Below are 27,300 nucleotides of genomic sequence, written 5' to 3'. Positions count from 1 at the left end.
TTGTGTGATCCTTTTACAGCACTCATACATACATTATTGAGCCTATGATAAATAACTGCTTAATTTTCAGGATAAGGTAGATCCATTCCATTTCTAAACCTCAAGCCACCATCCTGAGGGTTGATCCCATCCCATATGTGCGCAGATACATTATTTCATGCTTGTAAGCTCACCAACACACCAGAGAACTTTCAATTTGACAACTATCATCGTTTTGACAGAAAATGTTTTCTCCCATGTAGCCTTAATAACTAGTTTGTTTGGATACTTATTTACTACACAAAGTCACAGAACAGCCTCATCACTGAATTCACAGTTCAAAATTATCTCCACCAACTTGGTCCGCAAATAAATTTCCCTTGCAACCATTGCTAGCTCCAAAACTACTGACTCCCTCAACAAATAGAGAGACCAAATTTTATCTCATGGGACTATCCTAGCCTGGACTGAAACTGCCAGTTTCTTCACCTAAGCTATGATTTACTCCAGTTGTAGCTACCAATCTGAAACACATTCCTAATAACAAAGTGGAAGGTAACTACTCATCATGTAGCTAAAATGGTGACCAGTCAACAGACATATAAATGAGACAGAAATGACCAACACATCAACACATGCAAGCACGTCCACACTGTCCTCGAGTACTGCAGCTATAAGGATTGTCTCGTGCAGAGTAGGTAAGAGGAAGTAGCATGTCCCAGACGATGAACTGGAGGAGTGCCACGGGTGGATAGCCATGGACAATGAATAGAACAGAGGAGTTGGGAGGCCACAATGATATCAGTGGAACTGCAGATTAATGGAAAGGAGGCAGCAGCAAAGAAACAGGTTGTGTGTGTGTGTGTGTGTGTGTGTGTGTGTGTGTGTGTGTGTGTGAGAGAGAGAGAGAGAGAGAGAGAGAGAGAGAGGAAGGGGGTTATTGGAGATTAAGAGGAGGAGGATTGCTGGGTAAGAGGATGTGTTGCAACAACAATTAGCATCTATGCATCGAGGTGGTTCAAATGGTTCTGAGAACTATGCGACTTAAGTTCTGAGGTCATCAGTCGCCTATAACTTAGAACTAATTAAACCTAACTAACCTAAGGACATCACACACATCCACGCCTGAGGCAGGATTCGAACCTGCGACCGTAGCGGTCGCTCGGTTACAGACTGGAGTGCCTAGAACCACACGGCCACTCCGGCCGGCCATCGAGTTGGTACTGGGGATCCAGATCGCATGGATTATGAAGCAAACATTGAAATAGAGAACGTTGTTCTCTATGGCATGTTGAAACGCACTCAATGAATATAAGCTTCCAATGTTTTTCTAACATTTCTCGCTGTCTTAACAAATAAATGTCTCATTCTTTATTACCTTTACCTAATTATGTGAGACTTTCATTAAATTAGGGACTCTTATAGACTCTCTCAAGATGAATTCCAAAGTTTAGTGCACTTACAACCTGATATGCTTATTAAGATAAATTCCGTACTTCCTCGCTTCCACCCTTTCTGCTAAGAAGGTGCATTTGCAAGCAAATTATGCACACACAATTGCAGCTTCATACTATGAGTCAGATGTTTCATTGTGCCACTGATAATTTTAGTGTTTGCATCAATGCTGCTTACAGTGTTATACAGCACCTGACAAACATGCTTTACTTTTCTACGAGTTATTGATATTTCTTCTGAAATCTGAAAGTACTTATGATGTTTAACCCCTTTCAGAAACTATTATTGCACCACTGGATGTTTTCCTTCAATTATAACCTGAGAGCTGTCAGGGATTCTTCTTGCACCACGTACAGTAGGTAAATTACATCACATTTTTATTGTTCTGACAGTCTCTATAGCATATGCAACACCACCACACTATACAATGTTTTCAGATGTGCTATTTGTAGCACGTGTATGATTGGTATGAAAGTAAACTGTGCTCAAGATTTTATATGGTCAAAAGCTACATGCCAATGTTTACTACAAACTACTCCTAATGCTGTTCTAAATCTAATTCCTCCTATAAAACTCTTTCGTCGTTACTTCATTAAGTTTACCTATGCTTGTCCAAAGTTTCATAACTTTTAGCTGAAGACTATCTAAAAAATTTGAAATTGGAACATAATTAAATTTATTTTGGGATGTTATAAACACACCAGACATTGCATGGCTGTGTTAAGAATAAACAGTTTCTTAGTCTAGCCAACTTAAACATTTCCTAATGAATATTTTAAATATACTGAAGACCTGCTCTTTGTGTTTTGTGATTCTGAGATAAACTTTTCATCCTTGTGTGAGTGGCAACATCCACTGTAAACTTGTTGTAGACAATGGAGAAGGACAGTCAGTTGCGTTGTCTATGTGGATGACAACATCAAACATGCACAAGCCAGTTTTAAATTATCTGCACACAGTCTTAACCTAAAGATAAATTGTAAAAATTTGGGAAATACAGCAATTTCTCCACTGATTATTTGTAATATACACAATGAGACATAATATTAACAAGGTAAGTGCTATTACCTAAGAAAGAAATCTTACTTTATTCCAAGAGCATTGGATTTATCTCCTTTCAGAGTTCCACCTTGCAGAAAATGTGCAACAGTATAATATGCTGGGTAGATAGTTGAGTCAGACAGAGATTCTATCAGCCATTGTTCATCCCAAGGAAGTCTTGTACCTGGAAATTTTCCCACACATCAGTATAAATAAGACTTCACTTCTATCATGAGATACATAAAGAGAAGAAACATCAAGAAAAAAGATTAATAGTTTTATTTTTATTTTCAATTTAATATATTTAAAAAACAAGTTGATGATGATTTTACTTGTTGAAAAATAATTTCTTATATCATTTGGTCACTACCTGATCTCCTACTGAATCCAGGTACTGGCCACCGCAAAGACATAGATTACATAAATTATATCATTTACTAAACAGCATATTAAGGGTAATGCACATAAACAAGGTGCTGCACTGCAAAAGTATCGATTTTCTTCAAAAACAGCAAATGAATGTACATCATCAGAAAAAAACTATGTCGTACTTGTGAGCCTCCACCAATTTTTATGTCAGTGCTATGATTTTCTAAAGTTATGCCCTGAATGTGGCCAATCTTTTCCACTATTTTGCTTACACCACCTACACTAGATTTCCATAAACCTCCCAAACTCTGAAAAATTCTTTATATGCACTACATCTTCATTCATTTCACTGCTTTTCAGTTTTGTAGCCAAGTGAATGCCCCCATTACTAAATTTTTCCTATGCATCATCCTACCAGCATATGTTCTATCCCATTCATTTCTAATACCTACTTGATTAAAAAGGACAGCCAACTGTGATTTTATTTGCAGTCATGTGCCAATAATGAACAGCCACTGAGCAGCTTTCTATCTATACGTGAAAAACAACAAAGCTGTCTGTTGAGGTGAATGCACAGATATAGAAAAAAATTATATCTATATATGAAAACAACAGAGCAGTTGGGTAAGGTGAATGCATAGAAACACGAACACACTGATGTAAAGCACAATAGGCAAGAATTTGCTGCTAACTTCATAGGTGATTAATGCCTCAATCCCAGTGATTAAGAACTTTCATGTTGCCAATTTACTCTACAGCATGTGTTCAGTTTCCAGCACATATTTGGCACCAATTGAAGCAAATTGCTCCCATTGCTGTCTACCCTTCATCCACTATGTCCTATATGTTGAATGTCTCTCTCATTTATTTATTTATTTATATTTTGATGTATTTTTTTGTCTTTTCTTTCCAGAGCTATCCCCTCCTCTTTTTCCACTTCTAGTCTATGCATCAACTTTCATTCTGTCCCTCTTATCTAAGTTTCCTTAACTTCACTCTCTGTCAATTTTAACTTCTGAAGTTGTTGTCTGTCATCAGTACCAGTATTTTACCCATCATCAGCAACTGTAGTTGTATATATCGAAATAATCAGCAACCATTTGTGTTCTAACCCAAGATCACTGCAACTTTATTACACGAAGAAGCATAAACACGGGAGACAAAGTACATACAACAGATGCCACACATGTGGCCAGCAGAGCCTTCAGCTCCAGCCTATGTAGTCATTAGTTCTAACTGGGGATACAGCCAGCAGACTGTGCATGCAACTGCAGGCATACTAGCAGACCGGGTGGTCAATAGTGACTGAATCGAGCACAAACTCCACACAGGAACTATGAAGCAGTGCACAACCAAATGTGGCACTTACAGTAAGCTGCATAAAAGAAATTAAATTTCTTTTATGCAACTGGTTGCTGATTATTTCATTATATATCTGTCATTCTTAGTTCACTGTTGATTTCTCCCACTCTCATTTCTTTCACATATCACGTTCCATGGATCCTGTCTTGAAGGAGTGGCTTAAGGGATGTGGAACAAGACAATTTACACATTGAAGTGCTGAAGTAACCAGTGCTGGCTGGTCCTGTAAAGTGCACCAACAACAAATTATGAGTAGTGCGGATCCACTCAAACTATAATTATGGTAAAATAAAACAATGGAATATCAGGATGGAATGTAATGTCTGGCCACAGCAGCCAAGGACTTTTGAGTTACGTGGCATTTATATTCTTTAGTCCAAGCTTTCTGATAAATTCCAGAATGAGTGGCTAATAGTTTTTCTTACTTTGTTTTTAAATATTTGGGGATTTCCAATTTCCTGCCTGGTGTCTGCTAACAATCTGTTATGCACTTTTGCACCAGAATAGACAACTCCATTCAGAAACAAAACTGTTGGTGTATCTGATCATAGTTTCTTTTGGTTACCCTTTTACCTGCAGAATTTCTGCACCACCGTAATGACAAAACACACATTCAGAGAAGGAAAGGTCTGCATATATAACAACCACAAAAAATTAAATAAAAAATAAAACTAGAAACTCGAATACAGATTCAGGGAGGAAAGATGGAACAACGCAAAACAGATGGAATGACAACACAGAAACGTCAAAGATACATCAGAAACAGTAGTACAAACTGACTTCAAATGATCCATGCATATTTTCTATAACTGCCTCATCAGTAAATCATTTACTTTTCAGGAATTATCAGTTTTATATGATAATTTAACTCTCTATTCAACTCACACCTTTGAAGTAGATAGAAATTTTTAAAAGTCCTGTTCCCATAGTGATGATTCTCATAGAATTCCTGTGTGATTTATGTAAGAGAACAATTTACAGTTTTAGATCCACACCCTGAAGGATAAAGTTAGATAGGTTAAAGTTAGACAGGTTAAAGTTAGATATAGTGGGAATTAGTGAAGTTCGGTGGCAGGAGGAACAAGACATTTGGTCAGGTGAATACAGGGTTATAAATACAAAATCAAATAGGGGTAATGCAGGAGTAGGTTTAATGATGAATAAAAAAATAGGAGTACGGGTAAGTTACTACAAACAGCATAGTGAACGCATTATTGTGGCCAAGATAGATACGAAGCCCACGCCTACTACAGTAGTACAAGTTTATATGCCAACTAGCTCTGCAGATGATGAAGAAATTGATTAAATGTATGATGAGATAAAAGAAATTATTCAGGTAGTGAAGGGAGATGAAAATTTAATAGTCATGGGTGACTGGAATTCGACAGTAGGAAAAGGAAGAGAAAGAAACGTAGTAGGTGAATATGGATTGGGGCTAAGAAATAAAAGAGGAAGCCGTCTGGTAGAATTTTGCACAGCGCATAACTTAATCATAGCTAATACTTGGTTCAAGAATCATGAAAGAAGGTTGTATACATGGAAGAACCCTGGAGATACTAAAAGGTTTCAGATAGATTATATAATGGTAAGACAGAGATTTAGGAACCAGATTTTAAATTGTAAGACATTTCCAGGGGCAGATGTGGACTCTGACCACAATCTATTGGTTATGAACTGTAGATTGAAACTGAAGAAACTGCAAAAAGGTGGGAATTTAAGGAGATGGGACCTGGATAAACTGACTAAACCAGAGGTTGTACAGAGTTTCAGGGAGAGCATAAGGGAACAATTGACAGGAATGGGGGAAAGAAATACAGTAGAAGAAGAATGGGTAGCTTTGAGGAATGAAATAGTGAAGGCAGCAGAGGATCAATTAGGTAAAAAGATGAGGGCTAGTAGAAATCCTTGGGTAACAGAAGAGATACTGAATTTAATTGATGAAAGGAGAAAATATAAAAATGCAGCAAGTGAAGCAGGCAAAAAGGAATACAAACGTCTCAAAAATGAGATCGACAGGAAGTGCAAAATAGCTAAGCATGGATGGCTAGAGGACAAATGTAAGGATGTAGAGGCTTCTCTCATGAGGGGTAAGATAGATACTACCTACAGGAAAATTAAAGAGACTTTTGGAGAAAAGAGAACCATTTGCATGATTATCAAGAGCTCAGATGGAAACCCAGTTCTAAGCAAAGAAGGGAAAGCAGAAAGGTGGAAGGAGTATGTAGAGGGTCTATACAGGGGCGATGTTCTTGAGGACAATATTATGGAAACGGAAGAGGAGGTAGATGAAGATGACTTGGGAGATATGATACTGCATGAAGAGTTTGACAGAGCACTGAAAGACCTAAGTCGAAACAAGGCCCCGGAAGTAGACAACATTCCATTAGAACTATTGACAGCCTTGGGAGAGCCAGTCCTGAGAAAACTCTACCATCTGGTGAGCAAGATGTATGAGACAGGCGAAATACCCTCAGACTTCAAGAAGAATATAATAATTCCAATTCCAAAGAAAGCAGGTGTTGCCAGATGTGAAAATTACCTAACTATCAGTTTAATAAGTCACAGCTGCAAAATACTAATGTGAATTCTTTACAGACGAATGGAAAAACTGGTAGAAGCCGACCTCGGGGAAGATCAGTTTGGATTCCGTAGAAATGTTGGAACACGTGAGGCAATACTGACCCTACGACTTATCTTAGAAGATAGATTAAGGAAAGGCAAACCTACGTTTCTAGCATTTGTTGACTTAGAGAAAGCTTTTGACAGTGTTGACTGGAATACTCTCTTTCAAATTCTGAAGGTGGCAGGGTTAAAATACAGGGAGCGAAAGGCTATTTACAATTTGTACGGAAACCAGATGGCGGTTATAAGAGTCGAGGGACATGAAAGGGAAGCAGTCATTGGGAAGGGAGTGAGACAGGGTTGTAGCCTGTCCCCGATGTTATTCAATCTGTATATTGAGCAAGCAATAAAGGAAACAAAAGAAAAGTTCGGAGTAGGTCTTAAAATCCATGGAGAAGAAATAAAAGCTTTGAGGTTCGCCAATGACATTGTAATTCTGTCAGAGACAGCAAAGGACTTGGAAGAGCAGTTGAACGGATTGGACAGTGTCTTGAAAGGAGGTTATAAGATGAACATCAACAAAAGCAAAACAAGAATAATGGAATGTAGTTGAATTAAGTCGCGTGATGCTGCCGAAATTAGATTAGGAAATGAGACACTTAAAGCAGTAAAGGAGTTTTGCTATTTGGGAAGCAAAATAACTGATGATTGTCGAAGCAGAGAGGATATAAAATGTAGACTGGCAATTGCAAGGAAAGCGTTTCTGAAGAAGAGTAATTTGTTAACATCGAGTATTGATTTAAGTGTCAGGAAGTTGTTTCTGAAAGTATTTGTATGGAGTGTAGCCATGTATGGAAGTGAAACATGGACGATAAATAGTTTAGACAAGAAGAGAATAGAAGCTTTCGAAATGCGGTGCTACAGAAGAATGCTGAAGATTAGATGGGTAGATCACATAACTAATGAGGAGGTATTGAATAGAATTGGAGTGAAGAGGAGTTTGTGGCACAACTTGACTAGAAGAAGGGATCGGTTGGTAGGACATGTTCTGAGGCATCAACGGATCCACATTTAGTACTGGAGGGCAGCATGGAGGGTAAAAATCGTAGAGGGAGACCAAGAGATGAATACACTAAGCAGATTCAGAAGGATGTAGGCTGCATCAGGTACTGGGAGATGAAGAGGCTTGCACAGGATAGAGTAGCATGGAGAGCTGCATCAAACCAGTCTCAGTACTGAAGGCTACAACAACAACAACCCTACTTACAACACCTTTGGAACTCTTTATCTGAATGTTGTTACAATACTGGTCGTGACCACTTTTTTTCAAAACTTTACTGTAAATTATTAAGCAAAATTCATTAAAAAAGTGATTTTAGTCCTTAGAATTCTTGAATCTGCTACTGACCAGGGATATGATTGCCCTGACTTTTACTGAAATGGAATTCTTACTGTGAGTAATCTTTTCCACAGGCCTTGGGAGCAGATGTCAGCTCTTCACTCTAATTCCTTAACAAATGTGGGACCAATAGGGATTACGTGCTAACAAGATTTGTTTTAGTTTCTTCAGTGTAACATATATTTCTTCAAAATTACCTAAACCGTATGTCCTGGAACAAGCGTATTCGTGTAACCAGTTCAGGGTCACTTGAAAATTCTTCTTAACTTCTTCATGGAAGGTGTTCATTATGTCAAGGCACTCTTCAGCCTGTGTTCTCCAGTTGTTCTCTCCATAGTCAAGATACCACTGATCACAAAGAGCAACTACACATTCATCACCAGATCTGGAAAACAAAATAAAAATCCCAATTACAACAGCTGTCATGGCTATCAAATTTTATTCATGTAGAAAGTGGCTGTGAGGACAGGAGACAAAACTTTATTAAAGTAATATTTAAGGTCACAAAGAAGCAAGGTGTGAGACAGACATCAAAAAGTGGGGCCAGTGCTACCTACGAAGTCCCACTTGTTGACAACACGCTGAGGATACAGGAATGCTGTAATGGCTAGGCAAGTATAATACCCTCAGGCACCAAGGTGACTAACAGATGCTGGCATACAGCCAAGACATACAAAAACCTTCTGCAAGGTTCTGGAAGAATCTTTAGAAATACCTTCAGAAGAATCACAGAGTGTGGGTGGGTGGGTGGGTGGGTGGGTGGGGGGGGACAAAAAAATGTAGGGGAGAATCTCTTGAGTTTTCTGCCTGTCAATAAAGAAAAAGCTATGCACAGTTTGTTTCTAGTAGTAGCAGCAGCAACAGGTGATGGTTGGTATTTTTTATGTGTCAGAAAATAAAGAGGAATAAGCACTGCCTTAAACTTATCTCTTCTTGTGAATGACTTTGTAGAGTTGCAAAGACTAATAGTTGATTTTTCTGTGAGTCAGAATATAAAGAAGAACCACAATCTTGTATTTGTCTCCCATTGTGGTTAAATTATCTGATTGTGTATTATTGTAACGAGCTGCAAGCAGAGTACTCATCTCAGATGGGAAAAGGTAGAGCTCAGGGACTGGGCACTGCTGGATAAAACTAACAAATGAGTGATACGGTGTGCTAATTGATTTGCAAAGATATAAAGTTACTGTAAGACACCTGAATAAGGTTGAACTATTGGGAAATAGTCTAGAAATCGAAGGATCAAAAAAAGAGGAAGACCGAAACTAAGATGGAAAGACAAGGTAGCAGGGGACCTAGGGGAGAAATGTTGGCTCAGAGAAGAAGCAGTGGATAGGCATTTATGGAAGAGAAGGATCCAGCAAAGCAATGCCGACCCCACCTTGGCGCCTGAGGGTATTACCCTTGCCTAGCCATTACAGCATTGCTGCATCCTCAGCACGTTATCAAAATATCAAGGCTATGATGATGATGTAAATTTTTCTTAAACTGAATCCTTGTGTGTTTACATCCTTACTCACTTCCTACAAAGCAATCAATTTCTCCTTTGCATTCCAAAAGCACCTGTGCTAAGCATCCTTGGAAACTATTTCCCTCTCATTCTGTTAAACGTAGACTTTGGCCCACACCTTTGTCCCAAAGCTGGGAACCAGCAGTATGTCCAGAACTTGAGAGTAAAATGTAACAATTTTACAACACATACCCAACATAAAAAAAAAAAAAAATCCACATAGATGAAAATTCCAACTTGATGAGAAATGGTAATTCTTATTGTGCAAATGATAAAATACAATATAAGAAAAAAATAAGCTTGAAAAAAAAATTAAGAGAATAATGAGTAAAATAAAAATAGAAGACACTTTTTGATTTCTAATCTTCAGAAGTATTTTAATGTATGCTACCAATATTCAGTAAGAACACAATGAATCCAGCAAGATAAGGTAGACAGCAATAGAATGAAAATATTGATGAGTGGCGAAACAAATAAATCTCTTCAAGTAAGAAATCTCTTCAAGTAAGAAATTACAGTGATTTACTGACAACTTTCAGTTTGCTTCATAAATTTAGTTTTGTTTCAAGGTGTTATTCATTTCCCCAAGGACTACAAGTATCAAACAACAGTGAGAAAACATCCCAATGAGCCATTTCTTAAAAACTTTGAAGGTGCTTGGCTTATTAACTGGCACATGACTTAGTAAGACAAATGGACTCAATGAAGCTATTTTACACCATTTTACCAATAAACCACTTCCAAAAGACACAACTTATCTTTTAAAGAATTGAGTTTTCCCTAATATTGTTATGACACATATTGTTTCCCATTAAATAGTTTCCATTTTACATTCATGTTTCGAGTTACGTAGTGCACACTTCTTTTTCTCTCTGTTCCTGTAAATGTCCTTGTTTCTAGTGTTAGTACTTAGCAAAGCTTTAATCATGTCTTTTTGTGATATTGCTTGTGGAGTCCTACACTGGTTAGTTTGCAATGAAAAATAAACAAACAAATCTGAGATGAAAAGTCAGTTGGAATGGATGAGAGATCAGACACTAGGTGCCCAAATATATTTTGTCTACGAATTTGATAGAGCACATGTCACAGAGGTAGCAATGTCTTGTTATGAAAACTAATAAAAAGTTTGGGAAAACACACACACACACACACACACACACACACACACACACACACACACACACGTAACCTCAGTCAGCAAGGCAGGAGGGCAAGCTCCATACATCTACAGCAAATAGCTGCCTTTTGGTTTTTTATTCAGGTGACCCTAAAAGGAATTTTAAACATAATGTTTCACTTTCTGTATGAAAATGAAAATCTATTTCAGGAGTTCATTTTGAACACAAGTTTTTTTTTTGAGATTAAGGTTTAAAACTACATAAAAACAATTCTGTCAAGAAAATTATGAGATATAATTTCTGCCCAGTACTTACATTCAGGGGAAATGTCACATGTAAAAGTACGTACACTGAGAGGTTTAGGTTAGGGAAGGTTAAAAAGGTAGAGCAGCTCACTTAAGACTCTAGGATGAGAGGGATTCAAATATTGTGAGGACGAGAAGACAAAGAAGAAAGGTGGTGAAGCATCTCTCTAGCTAGCAGTTCTGTCATGTGATTTTAAGTCTTAAAACTGTTTGCTGTAAACCTGCACAGCTACCATCTGGGCTAAGTACATGGTGGGTGAATTCGGGCTTTTCATTGATATGCTTGTATCAGCAGCAGAACTTATAATTTTTTAACTACCCTCTGAAGTTGTTTGAAAGGGATTTAGTACAGTGTGCAGATTAAGTTTCTTAGAATTGCTTCTTCTTGTTAATGTACTGCTTGACTAGACTAGATATGGCTAAGAAATTGATTGATTGTGCTGAATGAGTTTCCTGTTATTTACAAACAGCTGAAAACTGTGTCGGCAACAGCCAACCAGCTTCAAATGGCAACTGTGAACTGTGCCAATTGGAATGACAGGGTGGGGTTGTGCTGAGCATATGCCATTGTGCTTGCCAGCTAATCCTGATGCTGATAGGGTCTGCAAAGAATCACCAATGATGGCTGGTAAGATGTCCAAGATCTGGAGCTGTTTTGCAGTGTAAGCTGTAAATCGCTAATGGCCAAAAGGCTAGCACCCATACTTCTTACAATTATCTTATTTTACGGACTATAAGATGCACCTTTTTCTTCGAAAAATTGCGTCCAAAATTCAGGTGCATTTTATACTTGAAATTAATGTGAAATGTCCAGTGTTTGATTTAAAATTACAGCCAGTCTTAAAAATGGCAGAAAACCTAGCTCTATCTGGCAACACTGGAGTCAACTGGCAGCAGCAGTGCACCAATACAATGAACATGAGTTGTCGGGTTTCACAAGCTTGCTAACACTGTCTCCCTTCTGCCCCACCAAAACAAACCCAAAACACTGTTTAGCCTATTATGTGTTATTGCAGTCTACAGCGCTAGTAAACTTGAATTGGAACTGATTTGTGTTATCGGTAACAGTACAATATTTTTGTTAGTAGCTAGTTTCGTAACAGAAAAATACAAAAGATATTCATATGATACAGGCTATAAATTGAAAGTAACAGCAAGTGCAGAGCAATAAAGAAACAGAGCAGCTGAGCGGCATTTCGGCCCTCCACCAACAGGAAAAACCATTAGTGATTGGCGAGCTAGTGAAGAACTGAAAAAAAAATTAGTAAGACTAAATGTGCAAACAGAGGACTGAATGCAAAATGGCCAAAACTAGAAGATAACGTATGGAAATGCATTCCAGCACAACAAAAAAATGGCATTGGAATTCATACAAAAATGATTCAAATACACACTTGTAAGCTAGCACTACTGTGGAACTTAACAGATTTTAATGGTGGAGTTACTTGGTGCTGCAGGTTTAGAAAGTGTCATGGACTTAGCAAGCAAACCACAACCAAAATATCTCAGAAAATACCACAAGAGTGTAAAGAAAAAATATTACTTCTCCATCACTTTATTTTTCAAAATAGAAAGAAAACCACTGTGGAACTATGCTGATAGCGAATATGGATGAAATTCCTCTGACATTTGACATGCCGAGTAACAGAACTATCGGCATGAAAGGTGTTAAAACTGTAACTAAAAAAAAAAAAAAGTGGACATGAAAAAATGCACAAAACTGTTGTCCTTTCATGTTGTGCTGATGGTACTAAACTTAATTCAAATGACCATTTTCAAGTGTATAACAATGCCAAAACCTTCTGAAATACTGCCAGGTGTTGTTATTCATGTACATGACAAGGGTTGGGTGGACAAGGCTGGTATGAAATTATGGATTAACGAAGTGTGGGAAAGAAGGAAAGGTGATTTATTGAAGGAGAGTTCTCTTCTTGTGCTACGTGAGTTTAGCAGTCATTTGAAAAATACTGCTAAAGAGAAACTGGGACAGGGAAATACAGAGCTTACTGTTATTCCAGGAGGACTTACTTCACAATTACAACCTCTTGATGTCTTGATAAATAAACCATTTAAAGTGTATATGAGAGAGGAATGGAATAAAGTGATGAAACACAAACATGAATTCGCATTAAAGGGAGCTTTAAAATTACCTACAATCAAACAAATGTGTCAGTGAATAAAACAGTCATGGTCTAGAATAAAAAAAGACATTATTGTTAAATCTTTCAAGAATTCCAGCATAAGTAACACTCTCGACGGCAGTGAAGACCACCTCATCTCATATATGAAGAGGACATCGATGATGATGAAGAGGGAGTGGAGGAGAAGGAGGAGGAGGAGGAGGAGGAGGAGAAAATTAAAGGTCAGTTCAGTTTTATAAACTAAGCAGCTTTTTTTTAGCCCAGCTTTGCAGTCTAATAATACAAATAGTAAAATTGGTACTTTTAAAAAAAGTGCTTAAAATTAAGGTGCATCTTATAGACTGTAATATACGTTGTGTTTGAGGCATTGTCTCATGCTGATAATTAGATAGAGCCAGCAGATCTTCCCTCTACTGCCTGAACAGTGGTTTCTCCTCTATTGAGGTTCGGGCACCCACAGTAAAGGAAGTAGCTGTTAACTGTTCCATTGTTAGGCCCATGATAGCCACTTCTATGGAAATGGGAGTGAAATATATAAAATGTGCACCATGTGTGTCTCTTGAGAACAATTGTCTGCCAAGAAGAAAAGGCCATCCTGGATACAAATGAGCGCACAAGTTTCAGTCAGCCGTAGGTCCAATGGCATATATTACACACACCCTGAGACCATTCTCAGTTTTATTCTAGAAAATGGTGGAAATGGTGAAGATAGCTAACCTAGTTCATGAGGTTTCTACACAATGTCGAATGGAGTGTACCGTTATGAGAGCTAAGTGAAGGGTCTACATCTAAAATTTTATTGTTTCTGTAATGAGTTCGGTTGTAGAAAATAGCATGCAAGAGGCTACTGCAACATGTGCTACAGAACAGTTCCAGCACATGAGGTTCTTAACAGGTGAACAAGCCAGCAGACATAGGACAAATACGATGACACACTGCTAGAATAGTAACAGATTGTTATAGGCCATACAAAAATATTAAGAGAACTGCTCAGAGAATCTAAATGGGAATCTTTGGAAGAAAGGGAATTTTGTCCTTGCATAATACATCTTGAGAAAGGGAATTTTGTCCTTGCATAACACATTTTGAGAAAGGGAATTTTGTCCTTGCATAACACATTTTGAGAAAGGGAATTTTGTCCTTGCATAACACATTTTGGTAAATTTAGAGTGTAAGTATTTGATGAAGGTAGTGCAAGAATACTGTTGTCACAATTGTATATCTTTTGCAGGTATCATGAGAACATGATAAGAAAGATTAGGGCACATACAGAGACATTCAGACAGCAATTTTTCCCTCTCTGATTATGTGAATGGAATAACGCAGAAAATAGCTAACACTGGTGCAAAGCACCATCCACTGTGTACAGTACAATAGAAAGCACAGTGTATGAAGTAGATTTAAACTATGATACTTCTGGGCAAATTAAAACTGTGTGGAGGACTGACATTCAAACCTGGAAAATTGCCTTTCGCAGGCAGTGCTCAATGGCTGACCTATCCAGGGATGACACAACCCATCTTCACTTCTTCTCTCGTACTTTCCAACCATATCTCTCATGACTAGCACTGCTGGAAGAAAGGTTACTATGAAAAAATGGCTTCGTCACAGCCTTGGGAACTGTTTCTAAAATTCCTCACACTGATAACAATTTTAGATGATTCTGTGGCAGTTTTCCATATAAGTAAATTCTGAGAGTAGAAAATCTATATCACTCAGTTAAGTATATCTCCCAATGAAAGATAATCACTGCTGGATTTTTAAACATAGATTCATCATCAACATCCCTTCCCCTTTCTGTTATCCCTCCCTGACCCCTCCAGACTGCTGCTTCCATCCCACATGATAGTTACATTTTGGCCTGAGCTGCAGAAGTTGGCAGTCATGCAAGCATGAGGTGTGATTCTCTTTTTCTGGTATGCTTATGTGTAAGTGTCTTAACTGTGCCTCGCTGCAACTTAGTGTGTTGTCTTTATGGTGAGTAGCAATCTACCTTTTCCTAGATTTTTGTAAAACTGTATTTAGTTTGATAACAGTATTTCAGGCTACTTTCACTGCTTTCCAGTCCAATCTATTGAATACAGGGTGATTCATGAAGATATGCAAATATTTTAATATGTTATTCTACAACTAAAACTACAGAAGATAGTTCATATTAACATACGTCTGCAAATGTTTAGTTATGGAGTTAAGGCTAATAAGAGATTTTGCCTGAAATTTGGCAACTTCACTAATATGAAGTCGTTGCAAAACTGTACAAGGTTAAAGTAAAGCACAATTTCTGTTTATTTTGCTGTAATTGGTCTGATGAATCTAATGAAACACATCCCAGATGTGTATCTGCAGTAGTTTTCCAGAACATTCAGAGTCAAAGATTATTACATAAGTAAATTTGTTTACTTTCAATTAAGAATGTAGAAACGTTTATGTCATTGTTTGCAACCATTAGTGAGTTGCTTCAGTCATTTCCTAACCTTGAAATGAGTTAGTTTTTTCTGGTTTAATTTGAATTCGCGTATGCTATGGTATTAACAACAACAGATTATCTGACACACTCTTACAGTTTCAGTTAACGTTATTACCATCATGTCTCCAAAAATACATTCTCTACAACTTCTGTTGAAAACTGTGCAACTGTCTGGAATTTAAAAAAAAAACTGGGCCAAGTAGTTAATAAATTAAAAATTTTATGAAATCCCTTCTTTGCTTCTCTGGGTGTTCTGGAAAACTACTGAAGATACACGTCTGCCACATGTTTTATTAGATTCACCAGACCAATAACAACAAAATAAATGGAAATTGTGCTTTACTTTAACCTCATACAGTTTTGGGATGGCTTCATATTAGCAAATTTGCTAAATTTCAGGCAAAATCTTTTATTGGCCGTAACTCCATAACCAAACATTTGCAGACCTATGGTAATATGAATTTTTTCTTTAGTTTTATTTGTAGAATAACATATTAATGAATTTGCATATCTTCATGAATTACCCTGTATATTATGATGCTTTAGATTTAATCATCATCATTGGTTGTAAGAATCCATTGATAGTTTAGTAATATTTCATTTCTGATGTGTTGGTTGTGTAGTTTAGTTCAATTACAACTGATTTTGAGGCCTATTTTCATACTCGCTCTGTCAAGATGCTGCAGTTTATTAGTATCACAAAGTGCCCTCAACAAAATTAAGGCAATTCAGTTATTTTCTCATAGAATAAGTTTTTTTTTAACCATGTTAAGGGCTTGGAAACTACCTCTAAGACTGCTGAGAATAATTTTAGTAATATGGAATCTCCTTGCCAGCCACCTCTCCATTCTGAGTTTCCAATTATCTGGATTAGGTAGGCTAACCTAGGTTAAATCAATAGCTTGTTTTTTCCTAGGAGCGTTAGTACAGATTTTGGTTTAGCTGAGTCAAAAACTTTTTCAGAATCGATGAATACCAGACAAAACAGTAATTCACACACAGTACACTCAATTCTATAATTTCATTTTTCTCAATGAGTAAGTTTGCAATAATTTCCTGTAGGCAAATCAAGTCTTTTTCATAAGTATTAAGAGTAGTATTTAACCTTTTGTTTTCAATACGAGCATTAGTATTCTGTCAAGTAGAGTAATTGAAGATTTCATGTGCTAATCTGCATTTTTTAAATATGCAGGCGCAGGGCACCTCTAGGCCTAAAACTTTCACAATCCAGAAACTGATTAATCTCTACGCAACTGTATTTTCTTTTTCTTTTTACTTAACAACTGTACGCTCGACATGGTATACAACTTCAGTGTTAACAGCAATGTATCAACAGGTTCCCACTCTTTACAACAAACATGTTTTAGAGCCTTTCATACTGAATTTTACATAGGTACTGTTTTTATTATCACATATGACCATGTTCCCAATACCTGTACAGGGCACATTATGAAATAAAACATGGATGGTCTATTTGAATGTTCATGAATGTCCAGCTAGAGCAAGACACAGTTTACATCAGTCACTCAGCTTCTGACAGTACATAGGCTGCAACCATTCAATGTTCGCTCTGGAACAGATCTTACCTGAAAGCGTCAATTATGTAAGTAGCAAGTTGAGTCACAAATAACATACCAGGAACCCGTAAATACATTTGTGTATTCTGAAAGTCCTTAAATGAAAATAACCAATTGCACTTAACATTGGATGACGGTTAATCACACACATGGCCAGAACTAAAGTCCTGATTTTTCATTGTTTTATGAATATGTTTACAACATTTTTGCAAACTGTTCTTGTCAGTAAACCTGTTTATACACAAGAGTTACAGTTCAGTTTATTAATGTAACTTGAAGTTTTGTAATGATTCAGTCACAAATATTTTGATGATAGTTCTTGTTTACATAAACACGTTGAGCAAACATCTTCCATTCGTTAACAGATACAGTACACTTCTATAAAAATATTTTTGTGTGACTTTTCACAATATTCAAACAACATTGCAGTACAACATTAGTTGAAATGTTACCACTTTCTGCATAATGTGATTTACTTTGCGGTACAGCACTATTCAGTTGCTTATGGAGGTCCCAAAACACTCTGACTGCCTTGTGTACATGCTGGTGACAATAACCAGCTCCAACAACAATGCCTCAAATCAAATTACAAGTGCCTGTGAGCAACATTAACGTTCAAATATTGTGTAAGGTGCAATGACAGTTTGCTCTCACAAATGAGCTTGAAGTGTTTAGTTCTAATGGTAGAAGGAAACAGAGACCATAGAACATTATCTGACTGTTTTTTCAAGGCACAAAAAATTGCTTTGGCCAGCTACCTCAGTTAGAAAAGGAATAATCTCCAGTAGGTGTAAGTGTAACTAAGGTGCAGCAGGTTGTCAATAGGAAATCAACTGTTTCAAAGAAAATGTGATGTCAAATTTCTTCAAACCAAGATAATAGCAATTGGAAGAGAATATAAATGTTATAGGAAAGTCTAGTAAAATGTAAGTAATTTTGGACTGAAGAAGATCACTCACTGAAAAGTGAAAAGCATTGAGCTGTTGATAGGCTGGGCTAACCATGCGTCCAGCCACCACCATGTAGGGGCATAGGAAGTTAGTTAGTTAGTTAGTTAGTGTGTGTGTGTGTGTGTGTGTGTGTGTGTGTGTGTGTGTGTGTGTGTGCGCGCACGGGCGTGCGCGCGCATTTTTTACTCTAGTTTAGTTCATCAAAAGATAACTTGAGAAGCTAGCAAAGTTTCTTTTTTTTGTGTGTACCTATAAATAATTCAACACTTCTGTTTTTCGGTGAGTGGTCTCCAGTCGCCGATTTAAAAATGTTGTGCCCCTAGGCACACCATATTATATACACACCACCTCAAAAAAAAACATGTTTTAAATAATAACTATTACCTGATCACCTCACAACTGCCATTTTGGGTGGGACTGGCGTGAGCTGTTTCCATACTCTGCTACTCGTTGTTGTGAAGGATGCATCAGCGGCCTAGTCGAATTCAATCAAAATGCAATATGGTTCCTGAACTCTACTTTGTGTACGGCAGTGGATAAAACAAACTTAAAACAGCATTGTTTTAACACATTCTTCTGTCGAAAGTCAACAGAAACAAACACAAGGAAAATAACTTTTCTTTTATGTCCCAAAAATTCAGCAGAGCATGTAGGAGACAATGGATTTTTGTTATACATTCACTTTTAATATGTTCTTTTACACGAAACCAATGAAAATAAAAATAAGATGTGTTAAGATCTAAAAATTGAAGCAAACGTGTCAATAGAAATTAATATGTACTCTTACAGAGATGTGTTCAAAATTAAAATTAAACTGTTGTTTTATGATATAATACCTTGAATGTGGGGCAGATAAAAAATAAAAAAAACACGTTAAATAAAAAACACGTTCGGTATTAATATGTGAATCTATAGGAAAGCATAAGAAATGAAAACGAAAAAGAGATTTTGGTGCACGAATTAATAACTAAATACAGATGAACAAACACAGAACTGGATTTGCTATTACATAATTTTAGAAACTAGTGTAGAAAAATCAAATTTGTTTTATAATCTAATAGTTAACATGTAAAGCATTAGGATTTGTATAGCTAGATGCTGCATAATAAGTGTACACAATACCTTTAATCCATGTAAGGGCTCAACAGTTTTGTACTGCAGCTACTGCTCTCACCATAGCTCTTTCTAACGGTATTAGCTAAGCTTTAACGTATTTATTGACAGCACTGAACTACGTTATTTAACACTTTTTCATCTGAGTGTACACTCTGATAACGTATAATTCTGCGATTACTATACATTTCAGCAGACGCCAAGAATACGTACCAGTGATATACTACAGTATCAGTATGACTTGATTGTACAGTGCCGAGCGTCCTGGGTCATTCGAGTATTGTATAGTATTGTCAGGTGCCTTGGGGCACGTCTGCATCTAAATGAGGTTTAGTTCCATGTTCTGCCATCATCATCAATTGTAAAATAAACAGGTAATAAGTAGTTTGTAAATCCAATGAATGTGTTCTAAGTTATAATAAAAATCACATTATAATCTTAGATTTTTAAAACTAATATGAATAAATAAACAAACTCACCAGTCAGCAAAGTTTGCGTCTGGCTTTGACAGCATAAAACTCGTTGATCGTATCTACGTAGTTCAGACGGTTATCAGTTAGAAGGTCGGCTTTGATGTGAAGATGGACAAGATGTTCAATCTCTCCTCAGACAACGTAGAACATAGGTACGATTTCAGTCTTTTAAGAGCCAAAAATGAGCGTTTTGCTGAACAATTTGTAAGTGCCATACACATAAATATTCTAAGAGCAATGTCAACGTTTGGAAAAACAGACTGTAATCTCTTTTCAGAAAAATTTACTCATTTGGATAGGTATATCAGTAATCTCAGAAGATTTCAAAATTTCCATGAAATGTACACATTCACTAGGGAAGGAAAGCTCTAAATCTGTGTCATATGAAGCTTGGAGATGTGTAGAACATTCAGAAATATTGCTGAACTGTTCTTACGGTTAGTGAAAACTGTGAAGGAGTCCAATGGTGTACTATAGCTTTCCTTCCTCCTCACTAATTTAGCGTACGAGTTGTCGAGTACTGGGAGAAATGTTTTGATCCTAAATGTTTCCCTTCCAGTCAGAAAAACTTCTTCAGAGTCCGCTTCTTTGTCATTATGAAGTTTGAATTTTCGTGATCTTTTGTAGGTGCATTCATAGTCTATATCAGTCACAATCTCCATGGATTTATTTCCATAGTAGTTGAACATGCCACGAATAGATGCAATAAATCCTACAAGTGATTCATATAATTCATGCACTATTTTAATTTCAATATTTACACCTTGCGCTTTCATTTTTACACTATAAAATCTCTGGAGTACGTCCTTCCAAGCTGTCAATATGAATATTGTTTCTAGTCTGCCGAGTTTATTGAATAAAGCTGAAGCCTCATTGTGTACAAGTGGTTTTTCAAACATATTATTGGCAATATGCATGAGGGCATTGCTAATGTCCTCCCAGTTTTCATATAGACTTATACTTCCTCTCTTGCTGACCAACGTGTTTTTAATGAACTTTTTACTGTTTTGCATCTGGTTGTCATGAAAGAAAGAAGTGTATTCTGGCGCTGTATAGAAGCAGAGAAAAATTTTTAAGGTTTTGCACTACATTGAAAAATGAACATGCTTCCCGACAACGGCTTGCAGCACTAGTGCTGATTAAATTCAAAGAATGCACTGCACAAGGACCATAATGAGCTTTCGGATTTCATTCTTTAATGCGTGCCTGCAAACCAGTGTAGGTTCCTGACATACTCCTTGTGTTGTCAAATGACTGGCCTCTACAGTCAGTAATATCAATGGAATTTATAGACACGACTTTTAGTATGGCTCAGCTAAGTTCTTGGACTTGTGTCCTGGGTGTGGTAAAAACAGAAGGAAACGTTCAACAGGTTCACCAATCTCATTCACATATCTTAATATGAAAGATAATTGATCAATTGTGTGAAATGACTGCACTAGAATCTACTATTATAGAGAAATATTTGGCACTCTTTATTACACTTGTGATAATTCTTTTTATTCATTCAGAAAGAAGCTCTATTATTTCATTACAAATTGTTGCAGAAAGATAACTTGTATATCCCTGCCCTGGACTTTCATATCGTTCAATGTGCTCTGTGAGACAAGGATCAAACTCTGCTATAAGTTCAAGATACATCATAAATTGACCATTATGTAATGAATGGAATCTTACAACGTGTCCACGTAGGGGAAGTCACGATTTGTTAGCTTCTTCACTACTGCAAACACCCTTTTCAACACACTGCGTCAGTACATTTTTTCTGTCTCAACATATGATTTCAAATGGTTATCTATTGTTCCAAGTGACTTTTTTCTTGTTAAAAGTGATAACTCAGAATTTTTGTGTTCAAGTGAATTCTCACGATGAGATGAAATATTAGAAATATTTTTCCAATCAGCAATACCATTAGTAGCAATCAAGGTCTTACCTACGAACAATTTACATGGTGCACAAAAAACAGCACTGGTGCTACAGGAGTATAATAGAAAATCACATAAATTTGATTCACCATTTAAAAGTTTACGGTAATATACATTTTTGTTCAAATATCTGGTTTTATAACCTATTGATCTTATTGAATCAGAAAAATCACTGTTACAATTTTGATTACTGCCACGTTGTAAGAGAATGTCAATTACTGATTCACTGACACACCATTCTGCAGGATCATCACTAACAAGGTTATTTCTTTTTGTGATGTCTGACTCAAAACTTAGTTTTTTGTGAAACTCAAAATCAGGAAAAATTTGTTTTTCTTCATTTTTAACTTTTGTTTCATCTGTATTTACTTCTTTTCCAATAGCTGCAGTGCCAGAAATATCATCCGTACTACTTGAACATTTTTTGCAAAAAATTTATCTACTCCTCCAAGTGTTTTGAGAACATTGGCTTCTTGTTCTTGTTTAATAGTTTCCGAAATGCCACCCCACTTAATTTTGCATATTTGCTTTTTTCACTGTTATTCATGTTAAGGCACTTACAAAATTGTCATCCAACAGTCAAAACAAAAGAAAAAAATGTACAAGAAAAGAAAGACTATCCAAAATGAGATTTTCACTCTGCAGCCGAGTGTGCGCTGATATGAAACTTCCTGGCAGACTAAAACTGTGTGCTGGACTGAGACTCAAACCCGGGATGGTAGAGCACTTGCCTGCGAAAGGCAAAGGTCCCGAGTTCGAGTCTCGGTCCGGCACACAGTTTTAATCTGCCAGGAAGTTTCAAGGCTGTATCCTGTTCCAATCATACTACACTGCACCTGAGCACAAAGTTTTTTACTTTAAACATGGCACAGGAGCACAAAGATTTTTACTTTAAACACAGAGCGATGAATTGACCAACTCTGATTACTCGACGTAACTGTGCTACGAAAGAACGACAATTCAGAATAATTTAATTTCATTGTCACCTGTTTCTCTGTCATCAGTGAACAGTAGAAGCACACCTGCCGGCTGGAATTTGTCTCGTAAAGAAAATGGAACAGTCCCTTTTTGGCTTCTGTTCCCCGTGTCGCCGGACTTTTAGCTGGGACGCAAATATGTTCTGAATACTCTTGGCACTGTCTTTCTAATTTAAAAAGCAAACAATTTTTGCAGTTTCTTGCAGTGAGGTGTGCTGGACCGACTCTTATCCCACTTATTCTTATAACATTTTAGCGGAGCAGAGAAGACAGACTACAAAGTTTAAGTAGTCTTGTTGGCAGTTGATGTGGTGTGTTGTCATTTGTGTAACACTGTTGTTATGTCTACACGCAAATGCACCTCTTGTTCCAACATAAAATAAAAATAACCTTTCATCAAAGAAAAAAATCTTAGTTAAGAAGTTTAATATAAAATTTGCAATGCCATGTACTATTTGATTCCACAGACTGCAGAACAATAAATGAGACAAACGAAAGTTGGTTTCTTCTTTTTTTGCCATTAAAAGTAACTAAGTAAATAAAAAAATAAATAAAATTTTTAAGCTGTTGTGAAGTGTATTTCACACATTATTAGATATTCAGTTTATGTTCTTTTTTATATAAACATGGGTTTAAAAATGTAAAACACTTCCATTACCAACATGTTTTGTTAAACGGGTGTCATTAAATCAAAGCTCAGATATTGAAGATCACAGAGCTTTCACATTAATTACAGTAATGAAGGGTTGACTTGATACTTCCCCATAATTTCTACAAGAAATTTAAGTAGAGTTGGGTTTTACATACAGAGACCCACACATGTTACAGTATTTAAGAAACTGCTGATCAGTTTATCACAGCTTTTCAGGGGTTCCAGTCTTCACAGGGAAAATACAGTAGGGTTAAGTAGAAGCCAACAACATTCTACATCTATATCTACATCTACATCCATACTCCGCAAGCCACCTGACGGTGTGTGGCGGAGGGTACCCTGAATACCTCTATCAGTTCTCCCTTCTATTCCAGTCTCGTATTGTTCGTGGAAAGAAGGATTGTCGGTATGCTTCTGCGTGGGCTCTAATCTCTCTGATTTTATCCTCATGGTCTCTTCGTGAGATATACGTAGGAGGGAGCAATATACTGCTTGACTCCTCGGTGAAGGTATGTTCTCGAAACTTCAACAAAAGACCGTACCGAGCTACTGAGTATCTCTCCTGCAGAGTCTTCCACTGGAGTTTATCTATCATCTCCATAACGCTTTCGCGATTACTAAATGATCCTGTAACGAAGCGCGCTGCTCTCCGTTGGATCTTCTCTATCTCTTCTATCAACCCTATCTGGTACGGATCCCACACTGCTGAGCAGTATTCTAGCAGTGGGCGAACAAGCGTACTGTAACCTACTTCCTTTGTTTTTGGATTGCATTTCCTTAGGATTCTTCCAATGAATCTCAGTCTGGCATCTGCTTTACCGACGATCACCTTTATATGATCATTCCATTTTAAATCACTCCTAATGCGTACTCCCAGATAATTTATGGAATTAACTGCTTCCAGTTGCTGACCTGCTATTTTGTAGCTAAATGATAAGGGATCTATCTTTCTATGTATTTGCACACATTACACTTGTCTACATTGAGATTCAATTGCCATTCCCTGCACCATGCGTCAATTCGCTGCAGATCCCCCTGCATTTCAGTACAATTTTCCATTGTTACAACCTCTCCATACACCACAGCATCATCTGCAAAAAGCCTCAGTGAACTTCCGATGTCATCCACAAGGTCATTTATGTATATTGTGAATAGCAACGGTCCTATGACACTCCCCTGCGGCACACCTGAAATCACTCTTACTTCGGAAGACTTCTCTCCATTGAGAATGACATGCTGCGTTCTGTTATCTAGGAACTCTTCAATCCAATCACACAATTGGTCTGATAGTCCATATGCTCTTACTTTGTTCATTAAACGACTGTGGGGAACTGTATCGAATGCCTTGCGGAAGTCAAGAAACACGGCATCTACCTGTGAACCCGTGTCTATTGCCCTCTGAGTCTCGTGGACGAATAGCGCGAGCTGGGTTTCACACAACCGTCTTTTTCGAAACCCATGCTGATGCCTACAGAGTAGATTTCTAGTATCCAGAAAAGTCATTATACTGTAACATAATACGTGTTCCAAAATTCTACAACTGATCGACATTAGAGATATAGGTCTATAGTTCTGCACATCTGTTTGATGTCCCTTCTTGAAAACGGGGATGACCTGTGCCAGTTTCCAATCCTTTGGAATGCTACGCTCTTCTAGAGACCTACAGTACACCACTGCAAGAAGAGGGGCAAGTTCCTTCGCGTACTATGTGTAAAATCGAACTGGTATCCCATCAGGTCCAGCGGCCTTTCCTCTTTTGAGCGACTTTAATTCTTTTTCTATCCCTCTGTCGTCTATTTCGATATCTACCATTTTGTCATCTATACGACAATCTAGAGAAGGAACTACAGTGCAGTCTTCCTCTGTGAAACAGCTTTGGAAAAAGACATTTAGTATTCCAGCCTTTTGTCTGTCATCCTCTGTTTCAGTACCATTTTGGTCACAGAGTGTCTGGGCATTTTGTTTTGATTCACCTACCGCTTTGACATAAGACCAAAATTTCTTAGGATTTTCTGCCAAGTCAGTACATAGAACTTTACTTTCGAATTCATTGAACGCCTATCGCATAGCCCTCCTCACATTATATTTCGCTTCGTGTAATTTTTGTTTTTCTGCAAGAATTTGGCTATGTTTATGTTTGCTGTGAAGTTTCCTTTGCTTCCGCAGCAGTTTTCTAACTCGGATGTTGTACCACAGTGGCTCTTTTCCATCTCTTATGATCTTGCTTGGCACATACTCATCTAACGCATACTGTACAATGGTTTTGAACTTTGTCCACTGATCCTCAACACTATCTGTACTTGAGACAAAACTTTTATGTTGAACCGTCAGGTACTCTGTAATCTGCTTTTTGTCACTTTTGCTAAACAGAAAAATCTTCCTATCTTTTTTACTATTTCTATTTACATTCTCGGAATAATAACATTTCAAACAATGTATTGTAGATTGCCGTCCTTACAGCTATTTTGAACAATCACCAAGTAAACTATGTATATTTCCAAGCTTGTATTGTCAAATTTCGTTTTTAAGGCTTATTTAAACTAGCAAGTTGTTTAACAATATTACAAATTTTTGTCATTTGTAAGCACAGTTATTTTTCTTGATCAAAGACTCTAAAATACCGTGGAAGAATCCCACATAATTCATCCTTTTTCATGCCTCTACATTCACTACAATGAAGCCATCGTTACAACTATCACACCCTATATCTACACATCAGAACTAAACACTTCAAGCTCATATGTGAGAGCAAACTGTGATTGCAACTTACGCAATATTTGAACATTAATGTTGCACTCAGGCAGTTGTAATTTGATTTGAGGCATTGTTACTGAAGCTGGTCATTGTCACCAGCATGTACACAAGGCAGTCAGAGTGTTTTGGGACCTATTTTTACTCAGTCACTCTGACCACCACTGAGTATCTCTCACTCACTATTACAGAATGGCGCTCCTGTCCAAAATCCTTGCACAAAAAACCTCCATAAGCAAGTGGATAGTGCTGTACCGCAAAGTAAATCACATTATGCAGAAAGTGGTAACATTTCAACTAATGTTGTACTGCAATGTTGTTTGAATATTGTGAAAAAATCAGATGAAAATATTTTTATAGAAGTGTACTGTATCTGTTAACGAATGGAAAGTGTTGTTTGGTCACAGTGTTTATGTAAACAAGAACTATCATCAAAATCTATATTCTCTTTCACATTAAAGGACACCACCAGTGGTGGATTTACATACAGTCTCACTAGGCATGGGCTTAGGGGCAGCCCCTTGAGGGGGACGGCATTTTTTGCTCTGTACTGATTTTTGTGACTGAATCATTATGAAACTTCAAGTTACATTAATAAACTGAACTGTAGCTCTTGTGTATGAACAGGTTTACTGACTTGAACAGTATTCAAAAGAGTAAATATAAATGAAAATTATGAACCTCAAATATTTGAAGATAAAAGTAAGTTAAAGTACACTTATTGCATCCAAATATTAAAAGGTTAAATAAAAATAAAAATCAATTAACTTCTGATTTGTCTACATAAATTGTAGTGTAAAAAGCATATTTTCAAAAAATCATTTGAGTCCTAATATGGAAATGCTGATTATAGATGGATATCACACCTCAACATCTAGTTACTGCAAGTAACTGGAGACAGAAGCAGCTGTCACTCACATCAAGAAAGGATACAACTATGTAAAAACTGATGCCATCAGATTCTGCAGCGTTCAGCATTTTGAAGCTTGTGCTGCAAAAGTTAATAACAAAAGTCACAATATACAAGCTCCACTGGGTAACGGAGTTAATTATGAAACAGTTTGGTGCATTATCGAACTTCTTAACTTCCAAGCAGAATGAGGTAATACTGAGAGGAAAAAAATTACGAATGTAGTAACTGTTTTTACAAACTATTTATCTTAGAGTTATACTA

General features: G+C 37.0%; 1 protein-coding gene across 1 annotated transcript in view; it reads right to left on the bottom strand.

The window, feature by feature from the left end:
• LOC126412037 (leucine--tRNA ligase, cytoplasmic) overlaps positions 1–27,300 on the bottom strand; it is a 169,650-nt gene that overhangs the window by 36,737 nt on the left and 105,613 nt on the right. Inside the window, exons 10-11 of the mRNA XM_050081412.1 lie at positions 8,365–8,552; positions 2,521–2,659 (exon numbers count right to left, since the gene is read on the bottom strand). Of these exons, the coding sequence (XP_049937369.1) occupies positions 2,521–2,659; positions 8,365–8,552 (327 nt within the window). The remainder of the gene's footprint in view (positions 1–2,520; positions 2,660–8,364; positions 8,553–27,300) is intronic.

Source organism: Schistocerca serialis, chromosome 7, assembly GCF_023864345.2.
Source record: "Schistocerca serialis cubense isolate TAMUIC-IGC-003099 chromosome 7, iqSchSeri2.2, whole genome shotgun sequence".
In the NCBI taxonomy this organism is placed as follows: Eukaryota; Metazoa; Arthropoda; class Insecta; order Orthoptera; family Acrididae; genus Schistocerca; species Schistocerca serialis.
Note: the sequence above shows the minus strand (reverse complement) of the source record. Positions and strands in the feature narration are given on the sequence as shown.